The sequence below is a fragment of the Ranitomeya imitator genome, chromosome 7, assembly GCF_032444005.1.
Source record: "Ranitomeya imitator isolate aRanImi1 chromosome 7, aRanImi1.pri, whole genome shotgun sequence".
Lineage (NCBI taxonomy): Eukaryota > Metazoa > Chordata > Amphibia > Anura > Dendrobatidae > Ranitomeya > Ranitomeya imitator.
The window spans coordinates 120,786,312-120,807,574 of record NC_091288.1 but is presented as its reverse complement, the minus strand read 5'-3'; the positions used below and the strand labels follow the sequence as shown (position 1 = coordinate 120,807,574).

The following is a 21,263-nucleotide window of genomic DNA, read 5'->3' as shown; positions in this document are numbered from 1 at the left end:
AAAGAGCAAGAATCTCAAAGATTTACTGGTGTCAAGTCACTATGTCCCTAAACCCAGTGGATACAATTTTGGATCTGGAGGACCACCTAGGGGATGCTTCCCCTGTGGGGATTGTATCTCTTGTCCGAACATCTCTCGTACGGCCACTTTCAATTCGGCTGATGGAGAAAAAAGTTTTTCCATCAGATATCACATAACATGCAACACCACACAGGTTGTGTACTATGCTGTATGTAGTTGTCCTAAAATTTATATAGGACTAACTTCCCGACGTCTGGGCACACGCACACGTGAACATGTGCACAGCATAGTTTCCGCGAGAGATGAGACGGACATGGTGAGACTTAAAACGATACCACGGCATTATAAACAATATCATGATTGTGACCCGAGGTCCTTTATGGCACGGGGGATTGAACACATACAATGTGGTATCAGAGGGGGTGACATTGGGCGTATTTTGGCCCAAAAAGAATGCCGTTGGATCAGTATATTGGGGACCATGGCACCCATGGGCCTTAATAAAACGAATGGTTTTTCCTCTTTCCTGTAGGTACCTATGGGGATTATTACCCCCGGTTGGGCCATCCTGTTTTGTTCTCTGTCATTTACTGTCATTTTTAATATGGTATCTTTTTTATCTTTATTTGTAGTGTGTCTTTATTTACACCTATGTCCACATGATCGCTGTCGTCTGTGACTTTTAAGTGGAGAAGTCTTGGGGATGAAGAATAATAATAACCATCTTAGAAAAACATCAAGGACCGGTAATGATACATCACTCCGGATGGTGGATATAATTGATGACCCACATTACTTATCTCTATTTGAGCGAAGGATGGAAATCATAACCTCCACAAACAAATGTATACCTCATTGTCGGCGATTCATTGTGCATATATGTGTATATTTTATTTTTATGGTTAGTGTAATGATGTTTAGTTTATGTTATGTGCATGTGTAATTATGTAATTAGTCATCTATACTGGGGATCTCTGTGCCCATTTGGTCCGTTTACACCCACGGGTCACGTTTTACTCTAATTGGCATCTGTGTTTTAACATATGCTATTTTATATTTACGGTATGTATCAGCAATTTATTTGCTGACATACTACACTATATATTTTTATATATATTTTTTGTAATTTTGCTTAATGCACAGATGATCTGAGTAATTATCATCTAACACTTATAGTGATTATATATAGATATATTTATGCACTTTAATATATTATTAATTGTATTGTTCGCCCATGCACTTATAAGCACTGTCACTTTATATACAGATACGCTGGTACTATGGGGTCGCTGCGTCCAGTCCTCTCTCTGGCGGCTGTCTCAGGTTGCGTGGTGTGGGCGTGGCGCCTGCCCGCTCATGTGACTTGGGCGTGCCGGCCGGATACGAGGCCTGGAGCGCAGTGACGGCCAGGTCCGGCGTACTACGCTTGCGCACTTTCTCTCACTATCCGATCATGTGATCGGAAGTACACACTATTTAACCGGACACAGATTCATATTAAGCCACGCCCCCTGAAGAAGCGGTAACAAGTGAACGCGAAACGCGCGTTGGGGATTGTCACCCAGGAACCGGATAGGACTCTTTCTGCTTACATGGGTAATTTACTCTCTTAATTGTTCTGTTGTTACATCAGGTACATGTGTTGATCTTTGGTATACGGATACCACTAGTAGACTTGTAATAAGATCACCACATGCCCTATACAGTACAGCCCATGTATAGCTAGCACTCTATTTTTGATGGGTTGTCATCATATATACTATTTTAATATTATTAACTGGGCCCTGTCCTATATACCTGGTTGACACAGATGTGCCTTAGGATATAGTTACTGTGCACCTGATACCAGTGATTATTATTCATTTATTTGTATTTTTGTTCAAATTTACTTAATAAAATATTACCTTTTTACTATACTTTGTGGCTAGTGTTGACTCATAGTTCTCCAATCCCTGTGCAATATATAATGCTCTGCACCGTTCAGTATTGCCACATAGATGCTCCACATAAAGCTGCCCCATATATAATGCTCTGCACCGTTCAGTATGGCCCCATAGATGCTCCACATAAAGCTGCCCCATATAGAATGCTCTGCACCATTCAGTATGGCCACATAGATGCTCCACATAAAGCTGTGCCATATAGAATGCTCTGGACGGTTGATTATGGCCCCATAGATGCCCTACATAAAGCTACCCCATATAGAATGCTCTGCACCGTTCAGTATGGCCCCATAGATGCTCCACATAAAGCTGCCCCATATAGAATGCTCTGCACCGTTCAGTATGGCCCCATAGATGCTCCACATAAAGCTGCCCCATATAGAATGCTCTGCACCATTGATTATGGCCCCATAGATGCTCCACATAAAGCTGCCCCATAGAGAATGCTCTGCACTGTTCATTATGGCCCCATAGACGCTCCATATAAATCTGTGCAATATGTAATGCTGCTGCAATAAAAAAAAAAACAACATACTCACCTCTCTTGCTTGCAGCTCCTCAGCGTCCCATCTTGGCGTCTCTCCGCACTGACTGTTCAGGCAGAGGGCGGCACACACACTAGTACGTTATCACGCCCTCTGACCTGCACAGTCAGAGCAAGAGGACGCGGAAGACGGAGCGGCGCCCAGCGTGTGGAACGTGGACAGGTGACTACGAAATACTTACCTGCTCCCGGCGTCCCTGGCTCCTTCCCCCGGACAGCTGGTCTCCGGGTGCCACAGCCTCTTCCTCTGTCAGCGGTCACCATTACCGCTCATTAGAGAAATGAATATGCAGCTCCACCCCTATGGGAGTGGAGTCAATATTCATAACTTTAATGAGCGGTACCATGTGACCGCTGAACAACAGGGGAAGAGCTGTGGCACCGAAGACCGTGGGACGGGCAGGGGGAGCGCTAGGAGCGCCGGGAGTAGGTGAGTATATGACAGTCCTCTCTCCCCCTCACCCGCCGACCCCACCGCCGATCATGACTCGAGTATAAGCCGAGAGGGGCACTTTCAGCCCAAAAATTTGGGCTGAAAACCTCAGCTTATACTCGAGTATATACAGTATGTAATAAGTCTTTATACACGGTTAAATAACTCAAGCGGTGAATACGCTAGCTAGGATGTATTAACAGCTAATAACTATTGTATTACACAAATTATGTCATAATAAATATACGGTTAAATTATTAAAACAAATAATACCGCTAACCATCAATATAATACTAAATTATTAAAACAAGTAACTTTAACTCCTTAGCGACCGCCGATACGCCTTTTAACGGCGGCCGCTAAGGGTACTTAAACCACAGCGCCGTTAATTAACGGCGCTGTGGAAAAAGTAAATAGCGCCCCCCAGAGTCGGATTTTCTCCGGGGTCTCGGCTGACGGGGGTAGCCGAGACCACAGAGAACATGATTTGGGGTTTTTTTTACCCACCCCGCATTTGCGATCGCCGGTAATTAACCGTTTACCGGCGATCACAAAAAAAAACCGCGATCTCTTTTTAATTTCTCTGTCCTCCGATGTGATCGCACATCAGAGGACAGAGAGAAGGGGTCCCAGGTAGCCCCCCAATACTCACCTATCTCCCCCGGTGCTCCTCGTGGCTCCCGGTGGGCGCCGCCATCTTCAAAATGTCGGGCGCATGCGCAGTGCTCCCGCCGGCCGGCCCCGCGAGAATCTTTGGGGTCTCGGCTGCCGGGGGTAGCCGAGACCCCAAAGACCATGATCGGGGTCGGTTTTACCGACCCCTGTTTTGCGATCGCCGGTAATTAACTGTTTACCGGCGACCGCCAAAAAAAAAAAAAAAAGTAAAGTGTAATTCTCTGTCTGTGTGATCGCACATCAGAGGACAGAGAAATAGGGGGATTCGGGGACCCTATCATACTCACCTGTGTCCCTGGATCCTCCTGCTGCTCCTCCTGGCTGCCGGCAAAAGAAAATGGCGGGCGCATGCGCAGTGCGCCCGCCATCTGTCTCCATCTGCTGGCCGGCAGGAGAACAGCAGTTGGGGCTAAAATTAGGGTAGGGCTAGGGTTAGGGTTAGGGCTAGGGTTAGGGTTAGGGTTAGGGCTAGGGTTAGGGTTGGGGCTAAATTTAGAGTTAGGGTTGGAGCTAAATTTAGGGTTAGGGTTGGGGCTAAATTTAGGGTTAGTTTTCTTTCACACTTACGTCGGTACGGGGCCGTCGCAATGCGTCAGCCCGACATACCGACGCACGTTGTGAAAATTGGCACAACGTGGGCAGCGGATGTAGTTTTTCAACGCATCCGCTGCCCAATCTATGTCCTGGGGAGGAGGGGGCGGAGTTACGGCCACGCATGTGCGGTCAGAAATGGCGGATGCGACGTACAAAAAAACGTTTCATTGAACTTTTTTTTGTGCCGACGGTCCGCCAAAACACAACTAATCCAGTGCACGACGGACGCGACGTGTGGCCATCCGTCACGATCCGTCGGCAATACAAGTCTATGGGCAAAAAACGCATCCTGCGAGCACATTTGCAGGATCCGTTTCTTGTCCAAAATGACGGATTGCGACGGATGCCAAACGACGCAAGTGTGAAAGTAGCCTTAGGGCTAGGGTTAGGGTTGGGGCTAAAGTTAGGGCTAGGGTTGGGGCTAAAGTTAGGGTTACGCTTGGGATTAGGGTTAGGTTTGGGATTAGGGTTGTGATTAGGGGTGTATTGGGATTAGGGTTAGGTTTGAGGTTAGGGTTGAGATTAGGATTAGGGGTGTGTTGGATTTAGGGTTTTGATTAGGGTTATGGTTAGGGTTGACATTAGGGTTGTTTTGGGGTAAGGGTTGTGATTATGGTTAGGGTTAGTGTTTAGGATTATGGATCAGGTTGGGATTAGGGTTAGGGGTGTGTTGGGGTTAGGGTTGGAGCTAGAATTGGGGGGTTTCCACTGTTTAGGTACATCAGGGGGTCTCCAAACACGACAGCCAATTTTGCGCTCAAAAAGTCAAATGGTGCTCCCTCCCTTCTGAGCTCTGCCGTGCGCCCAAACAGTGGGTTACCCCCACATATGGGGCATCAGCATACTCAGGATAAATTGGACAACAACTTTAGTGGTCCAATTTCTCCTGTTACCCTTGTGAAAATAAAAACTTGGGGGCTACAATATCTTTTTTGTGAAAAAAAAAATATTTTTTATTTTCACGACTCTTCATTCTAAACTTCTGTGAAGCACTTGGGCATTCAAAGTTCTCACCACACATCTAGATAAGTTCCTTAAGGGGTCTAGTTTCCAAAATGGGGTCACTTGTGGGGGATTTCTACTGTTTAGGCACATCAGGGGCTCTCCAAACGCGACATGGCGTTCGATCTAAATTCCGGCCAATTCTACATTGAAAAAGTAAAACGGCACTCTTTCTCTTCCAAGCTCTGCGGTGCGCCCAAACAATGGTTTACTCCCACATATTAGGTATCGACGTACTCAGGAGAAATTGCACAACAACTTTAGTGGTCTAATTTCTCCTGTTACCCTTGAGAAAATAAAAATTTGTGGGCAAAAAGATCATTTTTGTAGAAAAAATGCGATTTTTTTTTTTCACGGCTCTACGTTATAAACTTCTGTGAAGCACATGGGGGTTCAAAGTGCTCACCACACATCTAGATAAGTTCCTTAAGGGGTCTAGTTTCCAAAATGGTGTCACTTGTGGGGGGTTTCCACTGTTTAGGCACATCAGGGGCTCTCCAAACGCGACATGGCGTCCAATCTCAATTCCAGCCAATTCTACATTGAAAAAGTAAAACGGCACTCCTTCTCTTCCAAGCTCTGCGGTGCGCCCAAAAAGTGGTTTACCCCCACATATGGGGTATTTGCGTATTCAGGAGAAATTGCATAACAAAATTTATGGTTACATTTCTGTTTTTACACTTGTGAAAATAAAAAAAATGGTTCTGAATTAAGATGTTTGCAAAAAAAAGTTAAATGTTCATTTTTTCCTTCCACATTGTTTCAGTTCCTGTGAAGCACGTAAAGGGTTAATAAACTTCTTGAATGTGGTTTTGAGAACCTTGAGGGGTGTAGTTTTTAGAATGGTGTCACACTTGGGTATTTTCTATCATATAGACCCCTCAAAATTACTTCAAATGTGATGTGGTCCCTAAAAAAAAAATGGTGTTGTAAAAATGAGAAATTGCTGGTCAACTTTTAACCCTTATAACTCCCTAACCAAAAAAAATTTTGTTTCCAAAATTGTGCTGATGTAAAGTAGACATGTCGGAAATGTTATTTATTAACTATTTTTGTGACATATCTCTCTGATTTAAGGGCATAAAAATACAAAGTTTGAAAATTGCAAAATTGTAAAAATTTTCGCCATATTTCCGTTTTTTTCATAAATAATTGCAATTAATAGCGAAGAAATGCTACCACTATCATGAAGTACAATATGTCACGAAAAAACATTCTCAGAATCAGCGGGATCCATTGAAGCATTCCAGAGTTATAACCTCATAAAGTGACAGTGGTCAGAATTGCAAAAATTGGCTCGGTCATTAAGTACCAAATTGGCTCTGTCACTAAGGGGTTAATTATGGTTTTAGCTATGCATAGTTAAATATAATTAAGCATTTGCGAATAATAAGACAAAATAGAATGCAGCGCTCTGTATATACTTACATTTAGAATAGCTCTGAGATTAGTCTGGACTGGGGTTGGTAGCTGTGTGTTGTACAGGTCCTTCTCAAAAAATTAGCATATAGTGTTAAATTTCATTATTTACCATAATGTAATGATTACAATTAAACTTTCATATATTATAGATTCATTATCCACCAACTGAAATTTGTCAGGTCTTTTATTGTTTTAATACTGATGATTTTGGCATACAACTCCTGATAACCCAAAAAACCTCATCCGCGTACACAGGGTTTGAACGCCCACATTGCTAGACTAATCTCGTTAGAGATGATGCTCTACCGGTTGGTTGAAAGCAAAGCTTTCAAAGCCCTGATGGCCTGTGCAGTACCACGCTATGACCTACCCAGTCGACACTTCTTTGGGAGAAAATCCATACCAGCCCTCCACCAGTATGTCAAAGACTGCATTGTCCATGCACTGAGGCAATCAGTCAGTAGAAAGGTGCAGCTCACATCAGATGCATGGACCAGTAGGCATGGCCAGGGATGTTACGTGTCCATCACGGCACACTGGGTTAATGTGGTGGATGCAGGGTCCACAGGGGACAGCCATAATGGGACAGTTCTGCCTAGCCCACGGTCTAGGAAACAGTTGGCTGTAGGCGTTCGCCACCCCTCCTCCTCCTCCTCCTCCAGAAGTGAAAGCTCATCCACAGAGCACAGTTGCATGACCACTCCATCCGCAGCTGCCAGTGTTGCACACAAGGTGTTCCATTATCGAACAGGTAGTGGTAAGCGACAGCAGGCTGTGCTACAAATGAAGTGTTTGGGCGACAACAGACACACCGCGGAAGTACTGGCCGAGTACTTGCAGCAAGAAACTCAGTCATGGCTGGGGAGTGTACATCTTGAGGCAGGCAAGGTAGTCAGTGATAACGGAAGGAATTTTATGGCTGCCATAGCCTTTCAGAACTGAAACACATACCTTGCCTGGCTCACACCTTGAACCTGGTGGTGCAATGCTTCCTGAAAAATTATCCGGAGTTACCAGCCCTGCTCCTGAAGGTGCGAAGACTTTGCTCGCACATCCGCCGGTTGCCCGTACACTCCAGCCGTATACTGAACCATCAGCTGAATTTTCCCAGCACCGCCTAATCATCGACATTGCGACAAGGTGGAACTTCACACTGCACATGGTTCAGAGGCTGTGCGAACAGAGGCGTGCTGTCATTTATTTGCGGGAGGATACACATACACTGGCAGGCAGTTGGATCGCAGACATGGAGTTGTCTGGTGTGCAGTGATCGAAGCTACAAGACCTCTGACAAGTCCTTCAGTGTTTTGAGGAATGCACACAGCTGGTAAGTGCAGACGACGCCATCATAAGCATGAGCATCCCACTAATGCGTCTGCTGATGCAAAGTTTGACGCACATTAAGGAGCAGGCGTCTGCAGCCGAGGAGGAGGGAAGCCTTGATGACAGTCAGCCATTGTCTGCTCAGGGAACTCTCCTGGACGAGGTGGCGGATGAAGAGAAGGAGGAGGATGATGGGGATGAATATTTATGGGAGGAAGATGCTTCTCAGGGGGCAATAGAAAGTGGTGGCGTTGCAAGGTCAGGTACAGGGTTTTTGCGGGCCACAAGTGATGTTGATTTGCAAGAAAGTGCTCCTCAACCCAGCACAAGCAGTGGAAAATTGGCCCACATGGCTGAGTATGCCTTGCGTATCCTAAAAAGGGACCCCCGCATTATCAAAATGATGACCGATGACGATTACTGGTTGGCCTGTCTCCTGGATCCACAATACAAAGAAAAATTACAAAATATTATGCCACATGAGAACCTTGAGCAAATATTGGCTACCAAACAAGCATCTCTTGTAGACCATTTGGTTCAGGCATTCCCAGCACACAGCGGCGGTGATGGTTCTCACACGAGCTGTAGAGCAGAGGTGTTAGAGGTACACAAATCCGAAGTGGCGTTGGACAGAGGGGTTTTATGACCAGGTTGTGGAGTGATTTCACAATGACCACAGACACGACAGGCACTGCTGCATCGATTCAAAGTGACAGGAGACAGCATTTGCCCAGTATGGTTACGAACTATTTTTCCTCCCTTATCGATGTTCTCCCTCACAGGTCATTCCCCTTTGATTACTGGGCATCTAAAATAGACACCTGGCCTGAATTAGCAGAATATGCATTACAGGAGCTCGCTTGCCCAGCTGCTAGTGTGCTATCAGAAAGAGTTTTCAGTGCTGCTGGTTTAATACTGACCGAAAAAAGGACATGTCTGGCTACCCAAAATGTTGATGATCTAACCTTCATTAAAATGAACCAATCATGGATTCAAGTTATTTTGCCCCACCTTCCCCTACTGGCACGTACCTTGCCTGAAAAATGTCTTGCTTTTGGCCTCCTCTTACTGGTTGCTCCAATTCCTCCATTTGCAGCTGCTGAATGTCCACCATAGGCCATTTTCTACCTCCCTAAATGGTCTGACTCCCCCCCACAGGGCCGTGGTCACAACTTGGCGCAAGCACCCGTGTGAGTGCCGTTTGCCTGGACAGGTGGGTGCGCCCACTCTTGGGCGACGGAACTGGCACAGGGTCAATCATAGTACAATGTAGTGTCTCTGACGGTGGTGGTGCACAACCAATGTCAGACACACCGTCGTAATATGAGGGGCCCTGTGCCAGTACTGCCGCCCACAAGAGAGTGTACCCCCAGCTCTAACAGTACTCTACCACTTGCAAAACTTACCTCTCCCTGCTTCACCACTGTGTAGTCAGTGCTGTTAAATCCTTCAATGGCACTGCCAATACAAATTTGTTGAAATGATAGATGATAGTAAAAATATACTTGTTCCCTTGTCTCCATTTAGACCAGTTAATACTTTTCGCCAACTACCACTGTCTGCTACTCAGCAGAGGAGCCCACCCCTGTACCTAGCTATGCCACCTGTTTATTTATGAACAATTTTTTTGGCAGACATTTAGCCCACTTTATTATTTTGGCCTACTAACTGTGTCCGCCACTCATTACAGTTGTCCTCCACTGAATAAAGCAATGCCGCCTGTTTAGTCCTGTTACCAATTTTGAACTGCATTTAGCCTACTTACTTTTTTGGGCCTACTAACTGTGTCAGCCTCACATTACAGTTGTCCTCCACTGAACAAAGCAATGCCGCCTTTTTTGTCCTGTAACCAATTTTGAACTGCATTTAGCCTACTTACTTATTTGGGCCTAGTAACTGTGTCAGCCACTCCTTACAGTTGTCCTCCACTGAACAAAGCAATGCCGCCTGTGTACTCACTCCTGTTACCAATTTTGAGCTGCATTTAGGCTACTTTTTTATTTTAGGCCTACTAAGTCTGTCTGCGCCACTCATTACAGTTGTCTTCCTCCACTGAACAAAGCAATGCCGCCTGTGTAGTCCTGTTACCAATTTTGAACTGCATTTAGCCTACTTACTTATTTGGGCCTAGTAACTGTGTCAGCCACTCATTACAGTTGTCCTCTACTGAACAAAGCTGTGCCGCCTGTGTACTCCTGTTACCAATTTTGAACTGCATTTAGCCTACTTTATTTTAGGCCTACTAAGTCTGTCTGAGCCACTCATTACAGTTGTCCTCCACTGATTCCATAATTTTTCTCCTATGCTTAGTTAAAAAAAAGTAACCATTACTGACTACCACATTTTTTGTTGTCGATTTCTTTTAATGTTTCTTAAAGGGACACTGTCACCTGAATTTGGAGGGAACAATCTTCAGCCATGGAGGCGGGGTTTTCGGGTGTTTGATACACCCTTTCCTTACCCGCTGGCTGCATGCTGGCTGCAATATTGGATCGAAGTTCATTTTCTGTCCTCCGTAGTACATGTCCCTTTAAAGCCAGAAAGTTGCCATTTGAAATTACTTTAGTTTTGTGCCATGTCTGTGATCTGATTTTTTTCTACAAAATTAAACAACTGAAAGAACATCCTCCAAGGCCAGTGATTCCATAATTGTTGCCAGGGGTTGTAATACAGGTAATGTGTGTAATGTCTTAAAGAAAAACTAACAAGTCTTTGAGAGACAGAATTCTTGCTGGTTGGTAGGTGATCAAATTTCATGCAATAAAATGCTACTTAATATGAAAAAGTCATACAATATGAATTTCTGTTTTTTTATTTTTAGATTCGATCTCTCACAGTTGAAGTTTACCTATGATAATAATTACAGACTTCTCCATTCTTTGTAGGTGGAAAAACTTGCAAAATTGGCAGTGTATCAAATACTTATTTTCCACACTGTATATGAGACATAAAAATTTCCATTGAAACATGAATTCTGTTTGGTGTAAGCATGAACTGATAATTTACTCCAGTATGATCTGTCACATACTGCATTTTAGCATGGTACAATATTCAAAGATACTTACTATAATGAGTTTTAGGCTTTATATTTGTTTTATTTCATGATGTTTTTTACAGATGTCCACGAAGAATTCTCTGATGACATAGATATATTGCATGCACACAATGATTTTTATAATAATTTATTTGTATATTTCTTTATAGAAAATTGTGTATGTTAAATCTTTGTACACAAAAGATTCATGATCAGATTACATATAAGGTAGGAAGCACAAGTAGTATTTAGCTATTCCTAATGAAAGCAATTAAACTTTCAAACGGAAATTAAAGTTTTTTTCTTTACAAAAATAAAAGAACAGTTACAACAAAGGCAAAGAAATAATGCATATACTTTAAGTCAATCTTTACCACTGCATTTTTAGAACTATAGTATGCTATTTATTAATAAAACACAATTAAAATTACCGCATATACTCGAGTATAAGCCGAGATTTTCAGCCCATTTTTTGGAGCTGAAAGTCCCCCTCTCGGTTTATACTCGAGTCATACCCAGGGGTCGGCAGGGGAGGGGGAGCAGGGGCTGTCTAATTATACTCACCTGCTCCTGGCACGGTCCCTGCACGTCTTTTCCCCAGCACCGGCAGCTTCTTCCTGTACTGAGCGGTCACATGGTACCGCTCATTACAGTAATGAATATGCAGCTCCACATCCCATAGGGGTGGAGCCGCATATTCATTACTGTAATGAGCGGTAACGGTGACCGGTCAGTAGAGGAAGAAGCAGCAGCGCCAGAGAACCAGGGACTGCACCGCGCCAGGAGCAGGTGAGTATAGTGGGGAGGGGGAGCGCAGCGCTCCGCGATATTCACCTGTTCCTCGTTCCAGCTGCCGCTCTGTCTTCAGCGTCTTCTGCAGTGATGCTCAGGTCAGAGGGCGCGGTGACGTGATTAGTGCACGCCCTCTGCCTGAACATCAGTGCAGAAGACGCATCTTATGGGGCCATAACATTTGTGCAGCACTATAATGGGGCAAGCGTCTGTACAGAGCCTCTTATGGGGCCATAATGTTTGTGCAGCACTATATGGGGCAAGTGACTGTATGGGGCCATAATCAATGTTTGTGCAGCACTATATGGGGCAAATGTTTGTATGGGGCCATAATTAACGTTTGTGCAGCACTATGTGGGGCAAGTGTCTGTATGGAGTATCTTATGGGGCCATAACGTTTGTACAGCACTATAATGGGGCAAGTGTCTGTATAGAGCATCTTATGGGGCCATAGCGTTTGTGCAGCATTATAATGGGGCAAGTGTCTGTGTAGAGCATCTTATGGAGCCATAAAGTTTGTGCAGCACTATAATGGGGCAAATGTCTGTATGGAGCATCTTATGGGGCCATAACGTTTGTGTAGCACTATTTGGGGCAAGTGTCTGTATAGAGCCTCTTATGGGGCCATAACGTTTGTGCAGCACTATATGGTGCAAGTGTCTTTATAGGGCCATAATCAACATTTGTGCAGCACTATATGGGGCAAATATCTTTTTGGAGCATCTTATGGGGCCATAATTAACATTTGTACAGCATTAAATTGGGCAAATGTGTCTATGGAGCATCTTATGGGGCCATTATTAACCTTTATGCAGGATTATATGGGGCATATTTTAATATGGAGCATCTTATGGGGCCCATCATAAACTTTATGGATCATTATATGGGGCTCCTGATTCAATATGGATATACAAAAACACTTAACCTACTGATGTCTCAATTAATTTTACTTTTATTGGCATCTATTTTTACTTTTGACATTTACCGGAAGCTGCTGCATTTTCTACCCTAGGCTTATACTCGAGTCATTATGTTTTCCCAGTTTTTTGTGGAAAAATTAGGGGGGGGGTTGGCTTATACTCGAGTCGGCTTATACTCGAGTATATATACGGTAATGAAAATATTTTGGGCCAACTGGTGCACTAAAAGAATCATAATTGCTGTCAGGTCCCTCATTAGGATACTACCCTATCTTTAAGGTTTTCAGATGTTTAATGGAACCTAAAGGTAACAGTAGACAGTTGTCCCCATTCTCTCGAGGTCAAGTTAATATTGTAGCATAAAGATTGTTACAGGACTATATGAAAATGGGCTTCTTTATTACATCTTGTATCTGAAAGATGGTCTCTTGATTCAAAACTTATCAGCCAATTGGGGTTCAACCACAACACTGATAAGAAAGTGTATACTCATATGCAGAGGACCAGCAGCATCGAAGAAGCGTCTCCAAAACTTCCACGATCTGGTGACTAATAAGAGCAAAAAGTAGGATCCAGAATAGAATAAAGAGGCAAAACAAAGGCATAACATATTGGTACTAGGCTATCCAGGCAAATCACAACACGATAGCAGAAGACACAAGTGAAACCACAAACAAGGGCACCCAAAAAACCTGCTTGATTTCTAAATATAGGTGCCAAAATTGCTGCGCTAACCACTCTACAATATACTCTTTCTAATAACCAACAGATAATCTTCTATTGCTGACTCCTCTGTGCTCCTTGTTCCCTTGTGCTGTTCTTTGTGCTAAAACTGCTCTTCTGTCAGTACCTGGTGAAACGTCTCTAAAGACAGCTATCACTCCTTAAATTCAGATTACGAGAAGCTAATCTTTCTATCATAATAATCCTGCTTAAAATGTGTCTTACAGTCTACACTTTATGAGTACATAAACCAAAATAACCCCTGATTATTCAAGTAAAATGCAAATAGATATTTGTGTATTAGTAATGTACTATAACCACAAAGAACCATGTGGTAAGTGAGCACATATAAATCATAAACAAATGAAATAAAACTTAGTCTGCATAGGAAAAATGTTGTTAGTTGTCTACAAATTATTTGCCACTACCTTGCACCATGTACTTAATAATCATTTTTCTCTCCTAGAATGGTGACTTCCCTACATTGTCTTCCATATATAAGTAGTTACGGTAATCAGTATTTGGTAATATTATTAATATGAAGAAAACAGGATCCATGGTCTTAGATTTTGCTTTCAACGGGATCAAGACAGAACACAGTTCCTTCCACAGTCAGTCCCATTTTGAACCCCTCCTGCAAAATAAAAATAAAAGTTAGTCTCATGTTTATTAAATATTAATAAAAATGTAATTTATCAAGCTAGTCTGAATCCTCCTCACTTAGCAAAACACTCATCTACAACTTTAGTTTCACTTAGCAACTTTGTAGTAAGTCGTTTTCTACATATATATATATATATATATATATATATATATATATATATATATATATATAACTGCTCAAAAAAATAAAGGTAACACTAAAATCCCACATCCTGTATATCTCTGGATGAAATATTCCAGTTGTGAATCTTTATTCACTACATAGTGAAATGTGTTGAGAACAATAAAACCTAAAAAGGATTGACGAAATCACAACTAATATCCCACGGAGGTCTAGAGTTGGAATGATGATAAAAATCAAAGTGGAAAATGAAGTTACAGGTTGATACAACTTCAGTGGAAATGCCTCAAGACAAGGAAATGATGATAAGTAGTGTGTGTGGCCTCCACGTGCCTGTATGATCGCCCTACAACGCCTGGGCAAGCTCTTGAAGAGGCGGCACATGGTCTCCTGAGCGATCTCCTCCCAGACTCGGACTAAAGCATCCGCCAACTCCTGGATAGTCTGTGGTGGGATGTGACGTTGGTGGATGGTGCGAGACATGATGTCCCAAATGTGTTCAATCGGATTCAGGTCTGGAGAATGGGCAGGCCAGTCCATAGCTTCAATGCCTTCATCTTGCAGGAACCGCTGACACATTCCAGCCATATGAGGTCTGGAATTGTCCTGCATTAGGAGGAACCCAGGGCCAACCGCACCAGCATATGGTCTCATAAGGGGTCTGAAGATCTCATCTCGGTACCTAATGGCAGTGACACTGCCAATTTCAGTGTCTCCTGTCTCCCATGAAAGTGGCATGCTGCTCTGCTCTAGAATAAAGAAGAGTGTGCAGCGTGTCACATGACCGCCATAGGACCATGATGCACACGGGCCTGCTACTGCGGCTTAAAGGTACAGCACCGATTTCTAGCCAACGGATGCATTAACAACAGGTGTAGGTGTATCTTTAAATCAATTTAGTGTTGTTATGTATCGTGCATACAGCAGCCTTGAACTATTGCGCCTGGTGTTCGACGAGCAGGAGCAAGAGAGGAGGGCCCGGGCTGCCAGCACACCTGGCCCCCCTTTTATTTCTACTGCTCACCGGGCCCCATACAGTACTAAGGGCAGTAATGCCCTGATGGCGGCTCTGCCTGGTGCCACTAATAACAGTGAGAGCAGGCGCAGCTAATGGGAGTATTCATCAGCCGGTGCCTGAGTTCTAAACAAATAATTTAAAAAGTAAATAAAACACTGCATAAATAATTAAACAATAAAACCACATGAAATCTCTTGCATTTTTAATCACCAGCCAGACAAAACTGACATCTGCGGGCTGCAACCCTCAGCTGTCAGCGTTATCAAGGCTGGTTATCAAGAACAGAGGAGTCCCCACAACATTGTTTTAATTAATTAATTAAATAATTTAAAAAAACAGAGTGGGGGTCCCCTCATTTTTCACAACTAGCCAAGCTACAGTAGACAGCTGTCGTTGGTATTCTCAGGATGGTAAGCGGCCATGGATATTGCCCCCCCCAGCCTAAAAATATCAGCCCACAGCCACCCAGAAAAGGCGCATCTATTAGATGCTTTAATTCTGGCGCTTTGCCCAGCTCTTTCCACTTGTCCTGTAGTGGTGGCAAGTAGGGTTCATATTTGTGAGTTTGATGTCACCTTTGTATTGTCCGGTGACATTAACCCCTTCATGACCCAGCATATTTTGACCTTAATGACCTGGCCGTTTTTTGCAATTTTGATCAGTGTTCCTTTATGAGGTAATAACTCGGGAACGCTTCAACAGATCCTAACGATTCTGAGAATGTTTTTTCGTGACATATTGGGCTTCATGTTTGTGGTAAATTTAGGTTAATAATATTTGCGTTTATTTGTGAAAAAAAATGAAATTTGGCTAAAATTTAGAAAATTTCGCAATTTTTACATTTTTAATTTTTATTCTGTTAAAGCAGACAGTTATGTGACTCAAAATAGTTAATAAATAACATTTCCCACATGTCTACTTTACATCAGCACAATTTTGGAAACACATTTTTTTTTCCTAGGAAGTTATAAGGGTTAAAATTTGACCAGCGATTTCTCATTTTTACAACAAAATTTACAAAACCATTTTTTTTAGGGACCACCTCACATTTGAAGTCAGTTTGAGGGGTCTGTATGGCTGAAAATACGCAAAAGTGACACCATTCTAAAAACTACACCCCTCAAGGTACATAAAACCACATTCAAGAAGTTTATTAACCCTTCAGGTACTTCACAGCAGCAGAAGCCACATAGAGGGAAAAAATGAACATTTAACTTTTTAGTCACAAAAATGATGTTTTAGCAACAATTTTTTTATTTTCCCAAGGGTAAAAAGAGAAACTGGACCACAAACGTTATTGTACAATTTGTCCTGAGTATGCTGATACCTCATATGTGGGGGGGAACCACTGTCTGGGCGCACGACAGGGCTCTGAAGGGAAGAAGCGCCATTTGACTTTTGCAATGAAAAATTGGCTCCAATCTTTAGCGGACACCATGTTGCGTTTGGAGAGCCCCTGTGTGCCTAAACATTGGAGCCCCCCACAAGTGACCCCATTTTGGAAACTAGACCCCCCAAGGAGCTTATCTAGATGCATAGTGAGTACTTTGAACCCCCAGGTGCTTCACAAATTGATCCGTAAAAATGAAAAAGTACTTTTTTTTCACAAAAAATGTATTTTAGCCTCAATTTCTTCATTTTCACAGGGGCAACAGGATAAAATGGATCCTAAAATGTGTTGGACAATTTCTCCTGAGTACACCAATACCTCACATGTAGTCACAAACCACTGTTTGTGCACACGGCAAGGCTCGGAATGGAAGGAGCGCCATTTGACTTTTGAACGAAAAATTAGCTCCAACCGTTAGCGGACACCATGTCGCGTTGGGAGAGCCCCTGTGTGCGTAAACATTGGAGCTCCCCCACATGTGACCCCATTTTCGAAACTAGACCCCCCAAGGAACTTATCTAGATGCATAGTGAACACTTTGAACCCCCAGGTGCTTCACAAATTGATCCGAAAAAATGAAAAAGTACTTTTTTTCACAAAAAATTTCATTTAGCCTCAATTTGTTCATTTCCACATGGGCAACAGGATAACATGGATCAAAAAATTTATTGGGCAATTTCTTCTGAGTACACTGATACCTCACTTGTGGGGGTAAACCACTGTTTGGGCACGCAGAAGGGCTCGGAAGGGAAGGAGCGCCATTTGACTTTTTGAATGAAAAATTAGCTCCAATCGTTAGCGGACACCATGTTGCGTTTGGAGAGCCCCTGTGTGCCTAAACATTGGAGCTCCCAAACATGTGACCCCATTTTGGAAACTAGACCTCCCATGGACCTAATCTAGATGTGCAGTGACCACTTTAAACCCCCAAGTGCTTCATAGAAGTTTATAACGCAGAGCCGTGAAAATAAAAAATAATTTTTCTTTCCTCAAAAATTACTTTTTAGCCTGCAATTTTTTATTTTCACAAGAGTAACAGGAGAAATTGGACCCCAAAAGTTGTTGTCCAGTTTGTCCTGAGTACGCTGATGCCCCATATGTGGGGAAGAACCACTGTTTGGGCACACGTCGGGGCTCAGAAGGGAAGTAGTGACTTTTGAAATGCAGACTTTGATGGAATGGTCTGCGGGCGTGACATTGCGCTTGCAGAGCCTCAGATGTGCCTAAAGAGTAGAAACCCCCCACAAGTGACCCCATTTTGGAAACTAGACCCCCCAAGGAACTTATCTAGATGTGTGGTAAGCACTTTCAACCCCCAAGTGCTTCACAGAAGTTTATAACGCAGAGCCATGTAAATAAAAAATATTTTTTCTTTCCTCAAAAATTATGTTTTAGCAAGCAATTTTTTTTTTCACAAGGGTAACAAAAAAAATTAGACCCCAATCTTTGTTGCCCAGTTTGTTCTGAGTACACTGATACCCCATATGTGGGGGTAAACCACTGTTTGGGCACACGTCGGGGCTCGGAATGGAGGGAGCACCATTTGACTTTTTGAATGCAAGATTGGCTGGAGTCAATGGTGGCGCCATGTTGCATTTGGAGACCCCTGATGTGCCTAAACAGAGGAAACCCCTCAATTCTAACTTCAACACTAACCCCAACACACCCCTAACCCAACTGTAGCCATAACCCTAATCACAACCGTAACCCCAACACACCCCTAACCACAACCCTAACCCCAACACACCCATAACCCCAATCCCAACTCTAATCCTAATCCTAACCCTAACCACAACTTTAACCCCAACACACCCATGATCCTATCCATAACCCTAACCCCAGCCTAATCTTAACCCTATCTCCAACCCTAGCCCTAATTCCAACCCTAACTCTAATTCCAACCCTAACCTTAAGGCTATGTGCCCAAGTTGCAGATTCGTGTAAGATTTTTCCGCACGATTTTTGAAAAATCTGCAGGTAAAAGGCACTGCGTTTTACCTGCGGATTTACTGTGAATTTTCCGCACCATGGGCACAGCGGATTTGGTTTTCCATAGGTTTACATGGTACGGCCAATCCGCTGCAGATCCATGGCCAATCCACTGCGGATCCGCGGCTAATCCGCTGCGGATCTGCGGCCAAATCTGCACCGTGTGCACATACCCTAGCCCTAACCCTAACCCTAGCCCTAACCCTAGTTCTAACCCTAACCCTAGTGGAAAAAAATATATATATATATTTTTTATTTTATTATTGTCCCTACCTATAAAGAGGGGGTCATTTACTATTTTTTTTATTTTGATCACTGTGATAGGTTATATCACAGTGATCAAAATATACCTGGAACGAATCTGACGGCAGGCAGATTCGGCGGGCGCACTGCGCATGCGCCTGCCATTTTGGAAGATGGCGGTGCCCATGGAGAAGACGGACGGACCCCGGGAGGCTCGGTAAGTATGAGGGGGGAAATCAGAGCATGGGGGGCATCGGAGCATGGAGGGTGGCATCGGAGCACGGGGGGACTGGGCAGGAGGACGGGGGAGCAGACAGGACGATGGAGGGGAGCGGAGCGGAGCACAGGACAAAGGACTGGGGAGGAGATTGGTGGCGGTGGGGGGGCACATCAGGGTTTCCAGCCATGGCCGATGATATTGCAGCATCAGCCATGGCTGGATTGTAATATTTCACCAGTTTTTATAGGTGAAATATTACAAATCGCTCTGATTGGCAGTTTCACTTTCAACAGCCAATCAAAGCGATCGTAGTCACAGCGGGTGAAGCCACCCCCCTGGTCTGAAGTACCACTCCACCTGTCCCTGCAGATCGGGTGAGATTGGAGTTAACCCTTTCACCCGATCTGCAGGGACGCGATTCCTCCATGACGCCACATAGGCATCACAGGTCGGATTGGCACCAACTTTCATGATGCCTACATGGCGTCAAAGGTCGGTAAGGGGTTAAGCACACGGCTTAGTAATGATGAGGTGCTCATAAGATGCTTATCCATTCTGAATCCTATAGTTATATTGTAAATAAACACACAACTAGAATAAAGTCCTTTATTTGAAAAAAAAACACACTTACTTTTTTATTTAAAAATAACAAACACAGCTATGCTCACCTAACGCCCATTCCACTAAAGCCATGGTCTCTTGTAAAAAAACAAAATAATAAACAGCAAAAATACTCACCTAACACCCAATTCCACTGAAGCCAAGGTCTCCTATAGAAAAACAAAAATAGTAAACTACCAAATACCTCTCCTGTCCATTGTTCTACCCCACTCCATAATCCATGTCTGAAGATAAACAGTTTTCAACCTGGACAATGCCAAGATGAATCCGTCTAGGCTGAGAACCATTGGGGAATGATTTTATCGCTGATCAGAGGGTGTGTTTGCCAAACTGTCATGCACATGACTTTGCAATAAAAACTTGGTGTTCGGGGTGCCGAACCTGAATAGTAACACGGACTTCCTGGCGTCCATTTTCGAGGTCCAAGCCCGAATAGTAGGTGTTCGATGTTGACCCCAAACTTTATCCTTTATGACCTGTTGTAAATGTGATTAATAGACTCATATCAGATTCTGGTAGTGCTCCTAAGGTATCTTTGTGGAATCTACAAGGGCAATAGCCTCTAATTCACTATTATTCTGGAATTTGCATGCTGCAACTGCCTTTTCAAATCCTACCAAAGATTTTAAAAAAGGATTTAAATCAAGTAACTAAGACAGCCACTAAAGAACATTCCAGGATTTCTTCTGAAAACATACTTTGGTGGACTGAAGTATGCTTGGGTTCACTATCATGTTGAAAGGTCCAATGATGCTTTAGCTTTGTAATAGAAGACATACATGACATTTTGTAATCTTGCATCTTGTGATCCACATGCTGCAGGTTTCCAGTGCTAGAGGAAACAAAGCAGACCCAGGGCATTACAAAGGCTGCTTTCACACATCAGTTTTTTGCCGTCATGCACAATCCGGAGAATTTTGATCCGTTTTTAAAAAAAAAAAAACTTGTATTAGCGATCGATGGCCTCACGTTTCATTTGTTTTTCACCGGATCCGTCGAAGATTTGTTTTCCGGCGGCCAGAGTAAATGGAACGTTTTTTATGTCCTTCGAAAAAACGGGCAGCAATGGATCTGTCCCCATCCGCCATTTGCTATAATGGAACCTTATGGCGCCGGATCCGTCAAATGATGGAATCCGGCGACGGATTCCATTTTTTTAAACAAATCATACATTTTCCATTCTGGGATCTCTCTCTCTCCCAGGTCAGCTAGTCGGATATTCTCCCCAGAACAGCTAGTTGGATCTGGCGTAAAAACAGATCCGTCGCATCAGTTTTTCACAATTTCCGATGGATCCGTTTTTTTCAAAATTCCCCGGATTGTGCCTGATGGCAAAAAACTGATGTGTGAAACCAGCCTAAGTCACCGCCATACTTCACAAGAATCAAGGTGTTCTTTTCAGCTTATGCTCCTTTCTTCCTCCACCAGGCATAATGTTAATCCGTCCAAAAAGTTCAAGTTGTTTTTTCATCACACCACAGATTCGGATATAACGTTAGCATTTTAGGTCAATAGAGATGTAGGTATTGTGCATTGAGACCTTCAGTGTTTAGTATGTTCTTTACTGTACAA

The 21,263-nt window shown here is 43.4% G+C and overlaps 1 protein-coding gene across 18 annotated transcripts in view; it reads right to left on the bottom strand.

Annotated features, from left to right (window-relative positions):
- Nucleotides 1-10,776: 10,776 nt before the first annotated feature.
- GULP1 (GULP PTB domain containing engulfment adaptor 1) overlaps nt 10,777-21,263 on the bottom strand; it is a 1,948,673-nt gene continuing 1,938,186 nt past the window's right edge. For 5 of the 18 annotated variants that reach the window (XM_069733771.1, XM_069733777.1, XM_069733780.1 and 2 more), the window contains one exon: nt 13,854-14,060. In XM_069733771.1, coding sequence (XP_069589872.1) covers nt 13,989-14,060 — 72 coding nt within the window. In that variant the 3' untranslated portion in view covers nt 13,854-13,988. Of the gene's footprint in view, nt 14,061-21,263 lie in introns of all 18 variants that reach the window. The other 13 variants (XR_011314670.1, XR_011314671.1, XR_011314674.1 and 10 more) reach the window with 7 other exon arrangements.